The sequence below is a fragment of the Rattus rattus genome, chromosome 1 (genome assembly GCF_011064425.1).
Source record: "Rattus rattus isolate New Zealand chromosome 1, Rrattus_CSIRO_v1, whole genome shotgun sequence".
NCBI classification, from domain to species: domain Eukaryota; kingdom Metazoa; phylum Chordata; class Mammalia; order Rodentia; family Muridae; genus Rattus; species Rattus rattus.
The window spans coordinates 101,713,014-101,732,721 of NC_046154.1; the positions used below are offsets into that span (position 1 = coordinate 101,713,014).

The 19,708-nt window shown below is 45.7% G+C and overlaps 1 protein-coding gene across 1 annotated transcript in view; it reads left to right on the forward strand.

Moving 5' to 3' along the window:
* Tmeff1 (transmembrane protein with EGF like and two follistatin like domains 1) overlaps nucleotides 1–19,708 on the forward strand; it is an 85,273-nt gene that overhangs the window by 59,356 nt on the left and 6,209 nt on the right. Inside the window, 2 exon segments of the mRNA XM_032904408.1 lie at nucleotides 1,398–1,463; nucleotides 12,844–12,967. Coding sequence (XP_032760299.1) covers nucleotides 1,398–1,463; nucleotides 12,844–12,967 — 190 coding nt within the window.

A 19,708-nucleotide genomic window follows, 5' to 3' on the forward strand; every position in this document is an offset into this window, starting at 1 on the left:
CTTCCTGTTTACTGAGTCAGGAAGCATAAGCCATTTAAGAATGGGCTTTGTTTTTCTCTCCTATTGGAAATGTCAACAGTCACTGAAGCCGGGGACATAGGCTTCTGTCCTCAGTAGTACCCGTGGGCTGGGTATTACTGGATCAGTTCTAGTACATGGGGGCCAGGCCCGCTCACGGACTAGGATTACAGACCTTTCTTGCTTTGTCATCCCACTCCCTTTACCATTGCTCTTTGGGGACTTACTAGAGGCATGTGTTCTACCTGAGCCACGGCAGAAACGTCGTAAAGGCCAGTTTATTCCTTTGTCTTAGTAAAGAATTATTTCTGACACACGTCCCATAACTGTTCCAAGCTGCTAGCAGAGCTGAGATAGTCCTCAGCGGCTTTCCAGGTAGGGCAGATAGGGCATGATGGCAGAGGCCATTTTCTGGCAGAGAGGTCCGAGAGGTGGACATCCCTCTTGCCTTGGTCTTGGAATACAGTTCGGTTTATTTCATGCAGTAGCATTTAGAGCTCAGATGGGATGTTTGAATGGTCCTCCCTGGGGTATCCAGTTCAGAGCAATGGGCAAGCCTGGGGGGTTTTAATTCAAATCTGTGCAGCTTTGGAGTGATGAAGCCTTAAGTTGTATTTTCTTTCTCTCAGTAATTTTCCATCCACCCTAACTGAGGTCCTTATTGGCTCTTGCACTGGCGTTGGAGGTGGAAGCCCGTGTTTCTCGGCACGTGCTTACGGACCCCGTTGGTTTTCACGGTCGAATGCAGTTCCCGTGAGAGGATCTAAATGTTGCTTGACAATTTAGCAGAGATTCCATATTTATTGTAATCTCATATTTCCAGATAAACATGGCAGGAAAAGAACAGTCTTGAGCTCAGTGGTTACAGAGAGAGAGTGGGGGGGGGGGAGGAGGTAGGTTCTCCAAGGAATGCATGTCAGACTTTTAAAGTAGGTGACATCTGAGCTGAAGTCCTGAATCTGTTCTTCACGCAGAGATGCAGATGTACCTGGGGTCACTTGAGAGCTGGGAGAGAAAAGGAACCACCGGTAACGAGAATGACAGGAACTTTCCCACAGTGTTGTAGATGTCAGAATGTTATTCTTGCACACGTAGTTCTGTGAGGTAGGGGAGTAGAGTGGTAAAGGTCACTTGAGAGCTGGGAGAGAAAAGGAACCACCGGTAACGAGAATGACGGGAACTTTCCCACAGTGTTGTAGATGTCAGAATGTTATTCTTGCACACGTAGTTCTGTGAGGTAGGGGAGTAGAGTGGTAAAAGTCCTCCATGAGCAGGACGGGTAGACGATGGGAAGGAGCCAGAGCAGCTGCGGTGACTGAGGTCCCTGGTGTGGTGTCAGCATCAGGCATTGCTTAACCTGCAACTGCTTTTTCTTCCAGACACGGATGACACAAGTTTGTTGGGAAAGAAGGATGACGGGCTGCAGTATCGGCCAGATGTGAAAGGTACTGAATCAAGGTTTCCTAGATTTGGACCAATTGGTGTGGCCATTAGCTGTCCCTGGTGCTTCTGCTTCCTAGATTAGCTCTCCGTGACAGCACTCTTGACTAATTGATTAGCAGTATTTGTTGAGATAGCTGAGGCTCCATTTAGAGAATGCTCACGTATGTGCTTTCTATTGATTCGCGCTATTCCTTACAATAGGAAGTCCCCTAGACTCTGCTATTAACATTCCTCCCTGTTACCCAGCCTTTGAACCTCATTCCTTTTATCTGGGAGTTTCCACTTCTTTGTCTGACTGACTGACTCCTGCTCATCCTCTCCAGTCTCAGGGTGGGAACTGTTTCCTTTAAGGATCATTCTTTGGCCCCCAAATCTGGATTAGACCTCCCCTGTCTGAGCACTTAGCGCACTCTAATAATTCCCTTCTCCATCTGTGCCTCAGATCGTGAGTTCCATGGGGATTGAAAATGAGGCACCTTTACTTTGTGCTGCTAACCCTGGCAGAGTGTCTGGCAAATTGGTAGCTATTCCGTATTCATCGGGAGAATGGACGTGAGTCACAGGCACCGCGTTATTTACTTGCACAAAGTCTCATGTCGAGTAAAGATCAAAGCAGAGACTGGAATCCACGTGCCTTGACCTTACGTTTCACCGTGTTTGCCATCTGAGGTCACATGCATTGTTTTATTTGAATCTGACAGGTAGCAGTAAGAAGACCACCCAACCGGTGGCCCCTGTGAGGCTTAGGGATGATTATCTGGTTAATTAAAGAGGAGTTGCATCACTGGACTCCTAAATCGTCACATTAAGTACACCTTAAAGAAGGAAAAGATATTAATAAAATAAATAAAAATGTGTGATATGTGTGACATTTGGGAGACCAAGAAGGGGAATCATGTGCCTGTGGCCAGCTTGGGCTGTGCAGTTCAAGGCCAGCCTGAGCTAAGCAGTGAGACTGTGTCTCACAACACCAAGGGCCGAGGTAGCCCAGCAATAGAGCATTTACCTGGCAACCTTGGACCCTGGCTGGCTGGATCCACAGACCACAATAGGGGAAAATGTGTATTCATTATATGTCTTTTTAAAAAGTTTCCCTGTTGTATAGAATTTCTTCAAAGCTAAATAAGATTCTTCATCAGTGCTTAGAACAGTGTCTGACATGGTTGTAAGTGCCCAGTAAATAGAAACTTTTGTAATCGAATAATATGTTACTTCCTTTACTTGAATTGTATTAAACCTGAATTTCTTCTAACCCACAAGGCCCTCAAAAACATTTTCGTCTGCTGATACTAAGTGCTGTATTTATAATAGGAAATCACCTCTGTTCCCACTGGAGTCATAGCCGACCAGCTTTAGTTTTATTCTCTCTACTGATAAATATGACTACATTACAAAGACCATTTTTCAGTAGTTAGCAGCTCATTTTAAAGGCAATTTGGGAATTTTGTATACCCCAAACACTTGTGTGATGTTCATAAAAATCATATAATAATATGACCACGTATTGATAATCTTATCTGCACCACTTTTGAGGTGCTGAAAATTCTGTACACACAAGAATTGTCGTGTAATTGTGAAATTGTATTAGAAAATACTGATTTATTATAGGGTTCATTTTAGCCACACAACTCGTGGAAGGGAAGATCATTTAGTACTTGGTATGCATTTTTTGGGTGTCCCTTATAGCAAGACATGCACTTAACGGGTTTCTGACAATGTAGACATTTTGCAGTAGAATCCAGTAAGTGTAAATGGCCTTTAGAAAAGATGGATTGCTCATCAGTGGGGAAAAGTCATGGAGAAGATGAACTTGAATGGAACTTGACCTACAAGAGCTTGAACAAGTTGTAGGATGGTTTTGGGAGGCGAAAAGGTCGTAAGAAGCAATGCAGACTCAAATGTTATGACAGGGTGTATTGAAAAGTGCTGAGGGATTTAGAGGAAGAAGAGGGAGGTAGGTGGGAAAGGCAGCTTGGGACCAGGTTTTGCTCCGTTGGACAATTGAGACTTCATTCTGAACCATAGGGATGTGATCGTTTGAGTAAGAATGGCCCCCATAGGCTAACACAGTTACACGCTTAGTCATCAAGGAGTGGCACTACTTGAGAAGGATTAAGAGGCGTGGCCTTGTTGGAGTACGTGTGCCCTTATTGGAGGGAGTGTGTCACTGTGGGTGGGCTTTGAGGTTTCAAAAGCCTAAGCCAGACTCAGTGTTACTCTCTTCCTGCTGTCTGTGGATGTGATGGGTCTGGATGTAGAACTCTCCTTCTCCATCATCATTTTGTCTGCCTGCATGCTGCCATGTTCCCTGCAATGATAATGGACTAAACCTTTGACACTGTAAGCCACCCCCAGTGAAATGCTTTCTTTTATAAGCAATGCCATGGTCATGGTGTCTCTTCACAGTGATAGAGCAAAAACTACGACAGAGATCATTACTGTAATATAAATGAAAAAGGTAAAACTCCAATATCAATCACTCGAGTGAGGGTTACCTGCAGGAACACAGTGCTTATTGTGCAGAGGGGCAAAGGCAGAGGTGAAATCAGCAGGCCCAGAAGGGACAGACACCTCTTAGATGTGGGATAGTAAAAGTTAAAAATACTGAGTCTTAAACCCCAAGACTTTGACAATCGGTTCTTCTTATAGAAATGATATGCTGGGAGGCAGAGGGGTTTGGAGTAGGGTGAAGGAGGAGTTGGTGAAGGTGACTAATTGCATTTTGGAATCTGATGCGATGTGAAACTCGTCCAGGAGACTATTCAGCATAAGTCTAGAGACAAACCTCTGGTCCAGAGTTGGTAAGCGGAAAGGATGGCCAGTAGTTTATCATGCGGCAGGAAGGCATTCTGGGATGAGGCGTCAACCATCTTGAATTGTAAACAGTAAGGCCATTGGACAGAATTTCTATAGGGTTAAGATGGAGGCCAGATTGTGAGAGTTTGGTACATGCCACGGTCATGGTGTCTCGTTACAGTACTGTAGAACTGTAAGGGAGTATGTTAGAAGGTAGCTCTGTTACCTTTTGTTTCTGTTCTCACAGCATTGTAGGAGCCCTTGGTGAATTCTTGTGTCTTCCTGCCCATAGCCCAGACTGTGTGAGTAGGAGGTACTTCCACAGGGCCTGCCATAGGAAGCAGGAGCATACAGAACTCAAGGTGATGCCCAGTGGGAAAGGGTTGTATTTATTTATTTATTTATTTATTTATTTATTTATTTATTTATTTATTTATTTAGAGAAGGGCCACTGTGATGGTTTGTATATACTTGGTCCAGGGAGTGGCATTATTAGAAGGTGTGTCCCTGTTGGAGTAGGCATGACATTGTGCATGTGGGCTTTAAGACCCTAGTCCTTGCTGCCTGGAAGTCAGTATTCTGCTGGCAGCCTTCAGATGAGGATGTAGAACTCTCAGCTCCTCCTGCACCATGCCTACCTGGATGCTGCTACATTCCTGCCTTAATGATGATGGACTGAACCTCTGAATCTGTAAGCCAGCCCCAATTAAATGTTGTCTATAAGACTTGCCTTGGTCATGGTTTCTGTTCACAGCAGTAAAACCCTAAGACAGCAACTCAATAAGTTTAGTTCGGCTGTTTACAGTAGCATTGGAAGATCTCGAATCATAAAGGTGTGATGATGGAGTACAAGGAATGTGTGTGTAGGGGAGAAAGATATAATCTTTATTATAGAAAGTTTCAAAGATAATGTCAAGAGAACATAACAAACCTGTATGTACCCAGCACCAATCTGTAGGTTTGTTTGTTTTTTACGATTTAACTTTCATTTTGCACGCGCTCATGTGTGTGTGTGTGTGTGTTTGTGTGTGTGTGTGTTTGTGTGTATGTATGTATGTATGTATCTCTGTGTGAGTTTCTGCACTCGAATGCAGATGCTCACAGAGGCCAGAGGACTGTGGAATCTCTCTGAATTTAAATTGTGAGCCACCCAGTGTGGGTGCTGGCAGCTGAAGTTAGGTCTTCTGCAAGAGCAGTGCGTGCTCTTAACCACGAGTCATCACGTTGGTCCCGCTGTCAGTTTTTATTAGCATTTTATTATATTTACTGTCAGAGCACATTATCAGCATAATTAGAATTTTACAGATTTTTAGATATAGTTTCGACCCTGAAATCAATTTAGTTCACCTACACCACACCCTACTGTGCTTGGCAGTATTTCCAGTTACCCAGGAAGTTCCTTCATGATACAGACATTACAATCCAAAAGTACTTTCCTACAGCCTAGATTGAACTGTAGTGCTTTAATTAGAAAGACACCCACACTTGTCATTCCACCCTCCCCTCATCTTTGAACTTGCTCTTGAGACTCTTCTTGTTTTGTACTGGCCAGGGACACGAGAGCTATCGAGGTGCCATTACCAAGAGTCTCATTTGCCTGGTGGCTGTTGATGTGTTTCAGTCTATCATCTTTTGATGTGTCCCTCTAAAGGCAATGAGTCAATGATACAGGTGTGAGACTCACTGGAAGGAACCCAAGTTGTGAGCAGGTGGGAGTCTTGTTGGAGCTGCTCAAGATCTCCTGAGAAGGGAGGGTTTGATCTGGGCTAAGAAGGGAAGGGCTTGCTGGAAGCAGCTGTCAGGAGCGCGTCAGGGGAAGGTGGAGGAAGGAAGATGGAAGGATGTTTTTCCTAAGGGGATAGCTGAGGAGGTAGGGGAGCTTATACACATTAGAAGAGTCATTTCCCTGGCATAATTGGGCTAGGGAGAGTCAGGGTTGGGATGGAGTGCAATGGATTTATGACTGAGAGAAGGTAGGAATGTATTTACTGGGTAGATACTTCCTCAAGTCCAGATTTCAGGAGACAGGGGTAGGGAAGTCTGCTAAGGAATATGTAAGTGTAATAGTTGGGATATGTAAGTGCAATCATTGGGATATGTAAGTGTGATGGTTGGGATATAGGATGGCGTCTTTTGGAAAGCTATACACAATATTTAAAATTTTTTTTAACTCTGTAGAGACAGGGAGCCCTAACGTTATTGGTGACATGCTGTCAGAGTTGTAGCCACAAGGGCTAACCCTGTAGGGACATGTCTCAGCTGCTAAGATCAGTTCCTATGGAACAGACCAGATGATCAGTGGAACGGTCCTCTGCCGGTAGGCCGCTTGGTACCGTTTCTTATGACATCACTACTTAGAACACACTGTCCTTCCTTTGTGTATGAAAACCTGGCTGCTGGAGCCGGAGTTGTTTACGAAGCTTCTGTGGATGGACCGTGTCCCTGGGTGGCCAGATGTCCTGTGTGTACTGTGCACACTTGAAGCATTGTTCAGGCAACAGCAGTGGGTGCTGTTGATGCTGGAGCCTGTCACCACTCGCCTGAGGGCATTGTTCAGACAGGATTCTTCTGTGGCCATGTCCTATGCCAAGGCTGCCGTGTCTCTCCTTTGGTATCTGAAGTCATGCTTTATCGGGTCTTTAAAGCTTTTTTATCTTTCATTTCTCAATCGGCCTCACTTACATAGGCTAGAGAGCATGTCTCGAGCATTACACTGTGACCCAGGTTCTACACACCTCCCAGGTTACTGCGAGATTACTGCTGAAGTCAGAGTTTAGTAGCCAAGGTCTTGTGCTGTGGAGTCAGACTTGAGCTACACGTAAGGCTAACGAGACCCGATTTCTCTGAGCCTCAGAGATCACATCGGCTTAGGAGAGACGGGTAATGCCCCTTCGCTGCAATCACTCTGAAAAATCAACCGCCAGGTTCCTGCCTTCACTTTTTGATACACGATTATTACCGAGTAGCTGGTTCCGATTATTCTCACAATAGCTGAGCTCACTTCTGTTGCAGATTCCTGTAATGGCTCATGGGTGGTCTCAGTAGCCATTGAGCAGGTTTTAAGCAAGTGTCCTGTGTGCTCCTGGGCCTTTGAGTGATCCATGCTGTCCTCCTTTTGCATGATAATGCTGGAACTGAGTGTTTTCCCACGTAGAGAGGCTGAACAGAGCCAGTCTCCCGAACCCTGGTGCTCTTGGCTGTATCTCACAGCTGGTGAGAGTCCTGCGCTCTCTGGCGGCTTTCTCTCCTGAATCTCTTTCTGGTCTGTTACTCAGAGAACCTTGCTGAGCTCTGTCCACACACGCAGTTGCTTAGTGTGGCTTTGTTCTTATACTCTGTTCATTCTGCCATTCTCTCAAACTCCAGGAAACTACCACGGTGCTCAGAACGTGGCAAATCACTGCAAATCTCTAAAAAGCACTTTTAGGATGACCACAGATCTAAGTTTTAACTCAGCTTCCTGGTCTCTCTCTCGGGCTCCCCTTCATGAGGCTCAGGTTTAGAGACATTTGTGATGCTCCGTTAAGAACGTATTTGGTAAAGAGGATAGTTCTGTTCCGTTAGATGTACTGGGTTAGTGATGGGTACTTTTCTTTTTGTAAATATTTATTCATATTTTAGAGTATGAATGTTTATGTTGTGTACCTCGTGGGTTCAGTGCCTACGGAGACCAGAAGAGGAGGGCATTGAGTCTCCTGGAATTGGAGTTACAGTCACAAGCCACCATGCGAGTGCTGGGAATCGAACCTGCTCTTAATTACTGAGCTGTGTCTCCAGGCCCTGGGTCCCACTCTTTAAGATAGATGTAGCCTAAACTCGTTCCAATAGGAATGTGAAGTTTGACCTTGAGAGTACAACACAGGTAGGCAGTAGTGAATGAGTGAGTGGACACTAGGGAATGTGTACAAAGTTAGAGATTTCATTCAGCATGAAAAATACCCAGCAGTGTCCGATCCTACCACGTTACGATGAGTTCTCTGGCGTGTTAACTTCCCCCTCATGTTCTCCAGGTAGCTGAGCCCGTGTGTAGAGTGGCGTGGAAGTAGAGCATGCTGGGTAATTTTGGCATAGAGTGGAATGCTGAGTTTGGACTTTGCCAGCCAGGCACTCAGCCTTACTGGATGTGCCTTCTTTTCTAAGCTTCTCTTCGTGTGTCGCCAGGGTCCACTTTCCCTCATGGGTCCATTCAGTTAATGTTTCTTAGCACCACACTATTAATGTCTCAAAACCCATTCTTAATTTACCCTATTTTTTTCTCACTGCTTTCATGTAGTTGAATTTTCCCACAGTATTATGCCTGGATTTTTCGGCAGTGTATTGGGCTTTTTTTATGATCCATTATGACACTACCTGACCGCCGCAATCTCACTCTGTGGACCCACGAATACACACTTTGAGGGTGTCCCACTATTAGGTTCCATGTTCCGAGAAGCGTGGTGAAGTGGGGTAGTGACCGCCTTCCTTGCCACTGGAGCGGGAATGCTAAACTGCACTTTCAGCTCAAAATCGAAGCGGGGGAAAAGTACGTGCGGCTGGTTTCTGTGGGTTCCTTCTCATCAGCGCCGATTGCTTGAGGCATGCCTTCTGCTTTGATCACAAGTGTTTGTAAACAAGCAGTCTGTTAATTAAGTTCCAGCCTGTGTTGTGAGACCCAGGGCAGCACTGCTCAAAGCAGCTTCTTTCTGAATGGGGATTTCAAAGTAGAAGCCTTTTAGTTTGTTGTTGGGATAGTTTTTCTTTTTTTTAAATGGAAACTAAAGATGATTCAACCCATACACTTACTATTTTTTTTCTTTCCTGTTGCTGGGAGTTGAACCCAGAACTTCAGCCCATCTCTTGAAGTACACTCATGGCACATGGCCAGGAAGTTCACTACGGCGTGACGTCAACAGATGAAAGTTGTGGCTCATTCTTGCAACATTCTTTAGGCCTAGAGTGACAGCTGGCACTACTGATTAAGCACTTACTGTTTGCAAAGGACTGTTTGAAAGTTCTGTACCAGGGCTGGAGAGTTGGCTCTGTGGTTAAGAGTACACGGTGCTGTTGTAGAGGAGCTGGGGTCTGTACCCAGTTCTCACATGGTTTACCATCCGAGTAGATCCAGCTCCAGGGGTCCAGTGTCGTCCTCTTCCAGCGCCAGAACACCTATGATACACATGCATAGTTGCCAGCTAAACTCTCACAAATAACTCTGAGAGAAACGTAACGTTCTGAACCAGTTCACCTACTACTATAGGCTAGATCTCACCTCCCTTAGGCCTCAACTCAATTCTGTGAAAACTGGACGTGGTTATTATATATCCTGTTCCTCAGACTAGGGAGTGGAAGGCTTGCTTGCCTTTAGGTCACAGTTAGGGAAGTGCTGAGACCAGAGTTCAGATTCTAACATTCTGACCCTAGAGATGTCCTTTTACATTGTACGCACTGCTTTTCAGAACTGGGAATTATACAGGGAAAAAGAGCAGTGGTATCTAGACTCCTGAAGAACTCCATCGTATGGCTGATTTTAAACTCCAAACAGCTGTTCCACTGTGTATAGTATAAACAGTGATGAGTGTGAATGTCCGCTGCATATAGTGTATACAGCGAGGAGTGTGGAGCATCCACTGTGTATAGTGTACATGGTGGTGAGCATGTAGGGTCCGCTATGTCTAGTGTACACGGTGGTGAGTGTGTAGGGTCTGCTGTATATAGTATATACAGCGAGGAGTGTGTAGTGTCCACTGTGTATAGTATACACAGTGGTGAATGTGTAGCATTCACTGTATATAGTGTACACATCAGTGAGTGTGTAGTGTCCACTGTGTTTAGTGAACATAGCAGTGAGCGTGTAGTGCCCACTATGTATAGTGTATACAGTGTAGTGTCCACTGTGTATAATGTACATGGCGATGAGCGTGTAGTGTCCACTGTGTAGTGTGCACAGTGATGAGAGTGTAGTGTCTGCTGTGTGTAGTGTACACGGTGATGAGCGTGTAGTAGGGAGGGATGCTCAGGCCGCACAGCATTCTGAGGGAGGCTGCTTGCTTCTGCTATCATCTGGGAGCTGCAGGAGGGCCTGGAACCCCTTCCAGGTCAAGATATGTCTTGTTGTTGTGTCCTCAAGACTTAGGCCCATGGAAGATTAACAAATTTATCCTTTAATTCTAGCCTTTTCAATGTGGTACCTTCTGGCCACTTGTGACTACTGTGACTTGAATTAGGCTAGACAGAATTGATGTCCTGGGAACAAATGTAGAGTGTCTCAGTTTTCATACTGAGATATTGAGATGCTAATATTTATTAAGCTATATGATTAATATCAATTTATGTTTCTTTTTACTTTAAAATGTGGCAAATAGAAAATAGGAGATTATATCCGTGTCTCGTCATGTGTCTATTGGAGAATAAGTGTCGTGCATGAGGTCACAAAGCCACAGAGATGAGTTCATGATGGAGGATTTGTGGCCTGGGTCCTGACTCGGTTCTCTTTCTGCATAAGTCTATTAGTATATGTAAATGTCCTTAAACAATCTGCATTGTGACTGGTTTCCCCGTGGCACTCCTCCTTCTGTGTTTGTATAAGGATAACCCCCTTTTTCTTGTCATTTTCCCCACCAGAGCTATTAAGCTTTATTTGTGTAAGGGTAATTCGAGAAGCTTCAGGACAAAGCAATGAACCGTTACCCTGCATTATCACAAGAGGGAATGTTAAGTTTTCTATACATCGGAGGGAATGATAACAATCTCACACAATCAAATAAAATACAGTAAGACGAAGCAACTCCATGGAAGTCGGACACGGCCACCCAACAGGAGGAACAGAATCCCGAGAGCAGGCAGAAGAGTCAGAGACACTCATTCTCACAGTCGGGCGTCCCACAGAGTACTAAGCTGAAAGCTCTAACACACACGCAGAGGACCTGGGGCAGCCATGCAGGCCCTGCGCTTGCTGCTTCAGTCTGTGTGAGCTCGTGTGCACCTAGCTGAGCTGCTTCAGATGGCTTTGTTCTCCTGGTGCCTTCCATTCACTCGGCTCTTACGTTCTGTCCACCTCCTCATGGCTCTGGGTTCCCTGAGCTCTGAGGGGAGGAATTTGATGGAGACCTCCGTTTAGACTGTCTCTCCACATAGTGTCTAGCTGTGGGTCTCTGCATCTGTTCCCGTCTGCTGCTGGAAGAAGCTTTTCTGATGAAGACTGGACAGGGCACGGATCTATGACTACAGCAGAATATCATTAGGAATCATGTTATTGATTTTCTCTCTCTCTCTCTCTTTGATCCAGAGTCTTATGGTTTTATTATGGCTCTCTGGGCTATCTATCTAGTCTCTGGTTCTTGCTTACCCAAGCAATGTCAGGTATGGGATCCTTCTGTGGAGTGGGCCTTAAGCCACATTAGACATTGGTCGGATTCTCCCACAAGTCCTGTGGGCCGTTGCCCTGGCATATTTTGCAGGTAGTACAGATTGTATGTCAAAGGTTTTGTGGCTGGTTGGTGTCTATGTTTGTCTTTTGGTAGCCTGCCGAGTACCTTCCCACACCAAAGGCACTAGAACAGAGGAGTAGGGCTCCTGTAGCCCCACTTCTTTGACCTTCCTAATCTGTTTCTATTAACATTTTTCAGATTTTATTACACTTTGTGATCTGGGGAGACAAGCCCCTTATTGTTGTGGTGTCATGTGGATAGCTGGTTGTTTTATTGCCACTGTGTAGTATAGGCTGTCACCCTGCTTTTTACAGTTATGAATTCTAAGGTTAGAGAGAGTAGGGTGGTAAAGGTCACGCAGCCAACGTGCGGGGAATCTGTAAGACATTTTTGTCATGTTCTGTGACTTGACTTTCTTTTGAATGAACATTTACTTTAAAGGTACTGTGTGAAAAAGAAAAAACTAGCAAAGGTGTCCTGCCACCCCCACCGGCTTTCTGTCTGTCTGTCTCCTCCTCTCTCCTTCCCTACCATGTTTCTGAGACACAATACAGCAATGATGTGTTAACATTTGGCCGAGGGTGGTGTGAAAATTGGGTTCATCCTGCATCAGCCTTTTGAGTACTGAGGTTACAGTGTGTGCTACCGTACCTGGCTAAAGCTGTTACCAGTGGAAAAAGACAAGCCCTTGACAGTTTTCACTCAAAAAAAGAAATCTTTTACCCAAAGTTTCAGAACCCTGTAACTTGCTCTCTGCCGATGCTCTTGATTCTCAGTCTCATAGGCTCCACGTAGGTGAGCAGCTCCACCCCTCCAAACACAATATTGTGAATAGCATCTCTGTCACAGGGCCAACTTCCTTCTACACCTGGCACTTATAGTTTAGCAAAGATGTTTTTCTTTTTCAGATTGTTTTTAATGTAGCAGTAGTTCACAGTGGTCATGTTCTGCAGCTATTCTTGTGTGCTCTCTGTCTTATTTGTCTGCCTGCTTGCTGTGTTTGTGCACGGTGGGTTGCAAGGGACCTTAGATCTTGCCTACCCTCTCTGATCAGTCTCCCTTCTAAATCGCCCAGCTGGTGATTGACAGGGTGAATTCATTTGTTTCTGAGGCTTGGAAAGGGTTTGTATTTTCTATTTTTGTTTTCAGTATTCAGTGACCTGGTTTGTGTTCTTTTAAGATGCTGGTGATCAAAGGGAAGATGTTTATATCGGAAGCCACATGCCTTGCCCTGAAAACCTTAATGGGTACTGCATCCACGGGAAGTGTGAATTCATCTACTCTACTCAGAAGGCCTCTTGTAGGTAAGTTGGCGGCTCATAATCGGGGCTGAGAGTCTTTTTTCCATTGGTCATAGACTAAATAGTGTTATCTACAATAGATAAGTTTCAAATAAACCAACAAGTCATCTATACATCCCCCAAACTCTGGCAAGAAATATGCAAAGATGAGAAACAGGCTGCATTAGGGTTTGGAGGCTCTGAGCTTAACATCTTTACGATGACATTTTAATATTAATTTGCCATATTCCAACACTATTTTGATCTTTCGGCAATCTGTCACAAGGTGGTTGAACGACTGAGGAATATATTACGAATAGAGAAGGAATAACTCAAATAAAACATACGCTAAAATAGACTTCTAAAAATAAAGGAGTAGGGACAAGGAACCAGGTGTGAATTGTGAGAGGGAAGTGGAGAGAGCGTCCAGTCTTCAGCTCCTGTACTCAGAGACGTTATGAATTTGTTCAAGGTCAACAGCAAGTTGGAAATAGAGCCGAGAAGAAACTAGACATCAGATTCCCTGACAGACAGTCTGAGGTTATCAGTGCCTTTTGCTGGTGTGTGTGTGTGTGTGTGTGTGTGTGTGTGTGTGTGTGTGTGTGCATGTGTGTGCACATGTGTGATTTTCTGTGCATGCATGTGCATGTGTGCCTGTGTGTGTATGCTGCTGTTGTTGTCGTGAATTGCATGCTGTCTTGTGTCTGGTTAGCCAGGCTGGGTTTCTGCAGAGAAGGGGGCGGGCCATTGCTATCCTTCCACTCACTCTGGGAGTTGGGCAGGAACCTGCTTCCTGTTCTTAGGCAAAACATCAAAACGTGGGGAGTTGTTTCATTTTTCTTTTTCTTTATCTACCCACAGGGTAGGGACTCTGCTTTGGCCCTGGGGCCTCCTGGGTCCCTCTTCTTTACCTCCCTTCCCTTTCCTCCTGCATAAAGATGAATAGCAGAGCAAATGCTTTCACTGTTAATGGTTGAGCAGCTCTTTATAAAAATCATTGTCTTTTCCCCATTGACAGTTCTCTTTGTCTTTGAAGGAGCCAACTCCTCTTTCCTCCTCCCTCCCAAACATTTCAGAACAACAAGTCTATAAAGAGAACGGATTGCATAAGCAAAGCACACAACGGATTCTTCACGTTTGCCGCACAGTGGTACAGAAATCTTGGCCGTTCAGGTTGGCTTGAGATGGGGCATTCTACTTCAAGCCGTGGTGCCACTGTCTGACATTGCACTCTTGGGAGGGTGAAGCAGGAAGATCATGAGTTCTACACCAACCTGAGCGACATAGCAGGCTCCCGACCAGATAGGGCTACATGGTGAGATGCCGTCTCAAAAACCTGCAGCCACAAGCCATGATGGCTGTAAGAGTGGTGTGTGTAGCATGCATCGCTAACCGCAGTTGCTTTGGAGTTCTCTAAGAAACGGCAACTGATACTAGACCACAAGCCTGCTCTATCAAGGACTCCATTTAGCAAATTACTTCCTTTCTAGTGCCTAACCTAGTAGGTCGTAGTAAATAAATTTCTAATAATGCAAATCAACTCTCCTGAATGGAGGAACTTTGGAAATGGTAAAGAGTTTATTTCCTATGCATTTATCATTCCTAGAATAAGAGCAGTTTGTAGCTTTCTATTGTGTATTTACAGCATTTGTAAGAATCAGGCTAAAATACCATGTGTCTATAGTACTAGCCAGGGATGAATAAAGCCATAATCCTTTTATTAGACTAAAACCTAGTGTTATCCCACCATTGACACACTAGCTTATTCTTTCTACTAAACTCTGTGCTAATGGGTTGTTGAACTTACATATATATCAGGGATCTAGGGATCTTGTCCTCAGGAAATATTTAGTAGCTAAAATACAATATGAACAATGATGTCATCTGCACAAGTGCATGGGGTGATCTAAGACTTTAAAACAAAACAGAGGTGATGGAGGGTAGAGGGACGATGCGTACAGAGTCTCCTCGGCTTCTGGCTGTGGTAAAACTGAATAGGAGAATTCAGAGAAAGGGGTTTTGGGGAAATGATGCATTCAGTTTCACCTGTTGGTGTCCTGGGCCTATGGCTGGTTATCCGGTGTCCTGGGCCTATGGGTTATCTGGTATATGGATGTTTACTAAGCTGTTTGAGATAATCAACTTAAAAATTCATGGGAGATCCAAGTGGGAGAAGTAGACTTGAGAGTCAGCCCATCTCTAGCGTGTCCCGTTAACATCTGTAGTAATCCGTCTAGGCCTCCTGCATCCTTCATTTCCTATACTGAGTGCCTGTATCACCTCTCTTCTTCTCTTGCTCCTTCCTTGACCCAGCTGCAGTCGAGTTGGTTCCAGCCTTCACAGGGCCACCTAGCTAAGCATGGCTGCAGCCATTCCTATTCTCACTGCCAGCACTCCCTGTCTTCCTCACTGATGAACGTGTTTCTCGGTGAACTGAAACCAGAGCAGTACATCAAGGTCTCCCACAGGCTGTCACTGTCACCCAAGCAGTCCTCCCTCCACATCACATATCTTGATATAAATGTATTTTACGAGTACTTTATTTCTTCCATGAGGAAACCCACCACGTTTCCTTTGCAGAAGAGCCTGTGTTGCCTGGTCCGGCTCCCGTTGTCATTTCTGGGCTCTCTGGAACCCGCTCCAGTAAGCTTTTGTCTCCAGCATCCCGGGGAGAGCTTGTTCATTATGTCTGAAGTCACTGGACAAGTCTCACCGTTAAAGTCGCACCCAAGTGCTTGGCCCCATTTGCCGCGTGTCCTGCGCTCTCCTCGTGGCTTCCGAGGTGCAACTCCCTCGTTTTTCTCTGGTCTCACTGGGCGTTCCGCTCCTGGTTGGTTTCCTCTTCCTCCCTGACTTCACCATGCTATAATACACCATGATTCCATCTTGTGTCCTTCCCAAGTGACTAGATCCAGTCTCTGGGCCTTTCGTAGATGGCTCCTAATTTACATAAATCCCAGTCCTTCCTTTTGGATCTGAGGTTCTAGACTGTGATTCCTTTACATTTCCGGTGCTGTCTGGCTCAGTCTCACCTGGACTAAACCTGATCTGCTCCCCTGGCACCCACAGCGCTAGGGCCACCTGCAACTTTTCCATCTTCGTGGAAGTGGATGCAACTCTGTCTTCACTTGTTCAGACAGAGTACCACGTGTACACCTTACACCTTTGACCTCTCTCTCCTCATGTTCCCCATGTCCTAATTAGTTGAGAAGTCGTCTTAGTTACTCTATTTCATCTGACCAGGAGTTTCTGGGGATTTTCCTGTCTGTTTAACTCCATAGGATCTCTGAGAGACACAGGTCACTGCGTCTGGCTTTACATGCATACTGGGGATCTGAACTCAGGTCCTCATGCTTGCACGGCGAGTGCTTTATCCCTCCACCCATCTCCATAGCCTGGGATTCCACCCTTTTGTTGCCTTGTTTCTCTGAATGCTTCCTGCAGTCAGTACCTGACTCTCAGTAAATGTGCTACGTGGATGAGTGAATGAATCTGTGAAGCGCTGGGAGTGAATGAGTTTGCCAGTGGGCCGCACCCCTGGATCTGCCTTTAGTAACACAAGAAGCAACGGCCACTTAGAACTTGATACTCTAGATGTTTGAAGACTGTTGAAGTCAGTCGTGGAAAGTAATATCCAGGGGGATGGCTTGAATGATATGTGGTCTAAAGGTCCTTTTTGATATTCTGATTTTAATCTGTGAATCACGCCGATCTGTCGGGAGCTACACATCTCAGGTATTGTTACAGCTCTCCGTGGAGCTGTTTTGATTTTACTGAGCTGTGACTTTGAGCCATTAGCCTACCATGAAGGACATTATTTTAAAAGTCCCATGGGTGTTCATTATAGTATTGGATTTACTGCTGCTGCGTTGTTGAGAACGGTATTCTCTGTATTAGAAGGTGCCCTCCTTAAATGAGGACCAGAGAAGGGACGTTCCCCAGAGTTTAATAACAGAAGCAGCTGCTCCTTTGAAATGGCTTGTTTGATTTTATTTTATGGAGATTGCTTTTCGTGTCAGTTCTCTTTCTCACTCCTGTGTCCCTCCCCTAGTCTTCCTCTCCCTGACTCCTCTCCCCCTACCCTGTCTCTTCTCTCTCCCTCTTCCTCTTCCTCTCTTTCCCTCATTTCCAATCCAATGGTGTTAATATAGTACCACCACAATCAATTTTAGTGAATTTTCGAGATGTAGTGTCCTTTACTCACTGTTTCCAAATCTTTCTATTGTCCTAGGCCCCAGGCAACCAGTGATTTCTTCCTGTCTAGAAGTCACCCATTCTAGACATTCCTTATTCTGTCTTGAGACAGGGTTTTATGTAGCCCAGGCTGGTCTTACAGTCACTATGTAGCAGAGGGTGACTTTGAACTCCTGGTCTTCCTGCCTCCGCCTTCTGAGTGTTGGGAAGGCAGGTGTGCTCTGCCAGCCTAGTATAGATGGTACTTAGAGTCGAACCAGAGCCGCATGGATGCTAGCCAAGTGCTCCGTCAGCCTAGCTGCATTTTCAGGCCTATTCTCACTTTTCACGCAAACGGAATGAGATGGCGTGGTCTTCCGCCCCTGGCTTCTTTCACCTGGAGAGCTGCTTCTAAGTCAGCGGTATTATAGCTGTCTGTCCACACTTGGTTTCTTCTTAGAGCTGAGGAACGCTCTGCTCTGGGGATTGGATCCCATGTTTACCTCCAGCTGTCTGCTGATGAACACTGGGCTTGTGTGCACATTTTGGCTGTTTTGAGTGCAGCTGCCCTGAGCACTTGTGCTTATGTGTGGACACCTGCTTTAATTTTCTTGGGTAAATGCTTAGGAATGTAATTACTAGGTCCAGTGCTGACCCTGTTTAACCTTTCAAGGACCGCCAGTCTTTCAAAGTACCCTTCCCATTTCTCATCTTCTCCAAGGCCTTCACTAGCATTTGTAGTCACCTTATTTTCTGATCTAGGCGGGGCTGTGGGCATGTGGTGCTAGCCCACTGTGTGTGCTTGTCTTTGGGCATGTGGTGCTAGCCCACTGTGTGTGCTTGTCTTTGGGTGTGTGGTGCTAGCCCACTGTGTGTGCTTGTCTTTGGGTGTGTGGTGCTAGCCCACTGTGTGAGCTTGTCTTTGGGCGTGTGGTGCTAGCCCACTGTGTGTGCTTGTTTTTGTTTGTTTGTCTGGTTTGGAGGCAGGGTCATGTGTTTTATAGGTAGTCTTCTAACTTGAAATCCCCCTGTCTCAGCCTCCTGAGTGTTAGGGTTTCAGGTATGCGCCACCATATTGACTCTCCTTTTGGCCAATTGTATATCTTCTCTGGAAAATGGAGTTTAGGTCCTCTGCCTGTTTCTTAACTAGTGGGTGCTTTTTAAGGATGCGTGTTTTAAAATATTTTTTATTTAATTATTTTAAAAATGGTGTGTGTGTGTGTGTGTGTGTGTGTCTGTGTCTATGTCTGTGTGTGTGTGTGTGTGTCTGTGTCTGTGTGTGTGTGTGTGTGTCTGTGTGTGTGTGTGTCTGTGTCTATGTCTGTGTGTGTGTGTGTGTCTGTGTCTATGTGTGTGTGTGTGTGTGTGTGTGTGCGCGTGCGCGTGCGCGTGAGTGTGTATCTTCGAGGTCAGCAGACAACCTGTGTGAGGGAGTTGGTCCTCACCTTCCACCTTGTGAGGCGAGGTCTCTCTTGTTTCTTCTGCCCCTGCCCTGTGTGTTCCAGGCCAGCTTCTGGACAGTTCAGTCTCCACCCACCCCCACCCTCCATCCCCTCGTCTCCCCATATGACAGGTCACAGATGTGAACCATTGCATCTGCCTTCTCCCCCGTGGGATCAAACTTGGATCATCAGGTTTACGTAGCTATAGCCGACCCTCGTCTCCTCAGCCACTTACTCGTGCAAGTCTCACGTCGAACCCGTAGTTTGCAGTTGTCACTTCCCTTTGTACAGGCCGCACTTTCACTGTGATAACACCGTGACCATGAGGATCTTAACCGTGACTTACCCTGCTTTACCTTTTCAGTTTGCTTTTGGCGTCATGTCTAAGAAATTATTGCCCAACCCGGGGTTGTGAAACTTTGTATGCTAGTATTTTTCCCGAGGGCTTCTTGATAGCTTTGGCTCCTACATTGGATGTGTGACTGTTGTCTTAGTTTGCTTTCCATTGCTATGATAAAAGCATCCTGACCAAAAGCAACTTGGAAAGGAAAGGATTTCTTCCTTCACTGAGGGACATCAAGGCAGGAACCCAAGGGACAGGAACTGAAGCAGAAGCCATGGGGGGGCATTGCTAACTGGCTTTCAGGATTGTGTTCAGCGACCTTTCTTGTACCCCCAGGCCTACTGTCCACTGTGGTCTAGGCTCTCACATTGATGACCGATTTAAAAACAAAAGCCACACAACTTGCCTACACACCGGTCTGAGGGAGGCGCGTCCTCGGTTGAGGTCCGCCCTCCCAGATGACTACTTTCCGTCAAGTTGACAAAACCAACCTGCACACCCTCTTTACTTAATTTTGGGGTTGCAAGGAAGAAGCTCAGCTTCATAACGTGTACCCCAGTTTCTCAGCATCAGTTTTTGAAGACACTGTTTCCACTGACTCACCCTAGCACCTCTGTCAAACAGGTTAACCAACCATAGCTGTATGCTTTTCTTCTGGCCTCTCAGTTCGATTTCATGGCCAATGTACTGCCTCACTCTTTTGAATTTTCTGAGGTCGAGGACTCAGTGCAGATCTTCCTGGCAGGCATCCACGAGCCCTAGAGTGAGTGTGCAAGCCCACCACACCCTGGCCTCCCCTGCTGCCCG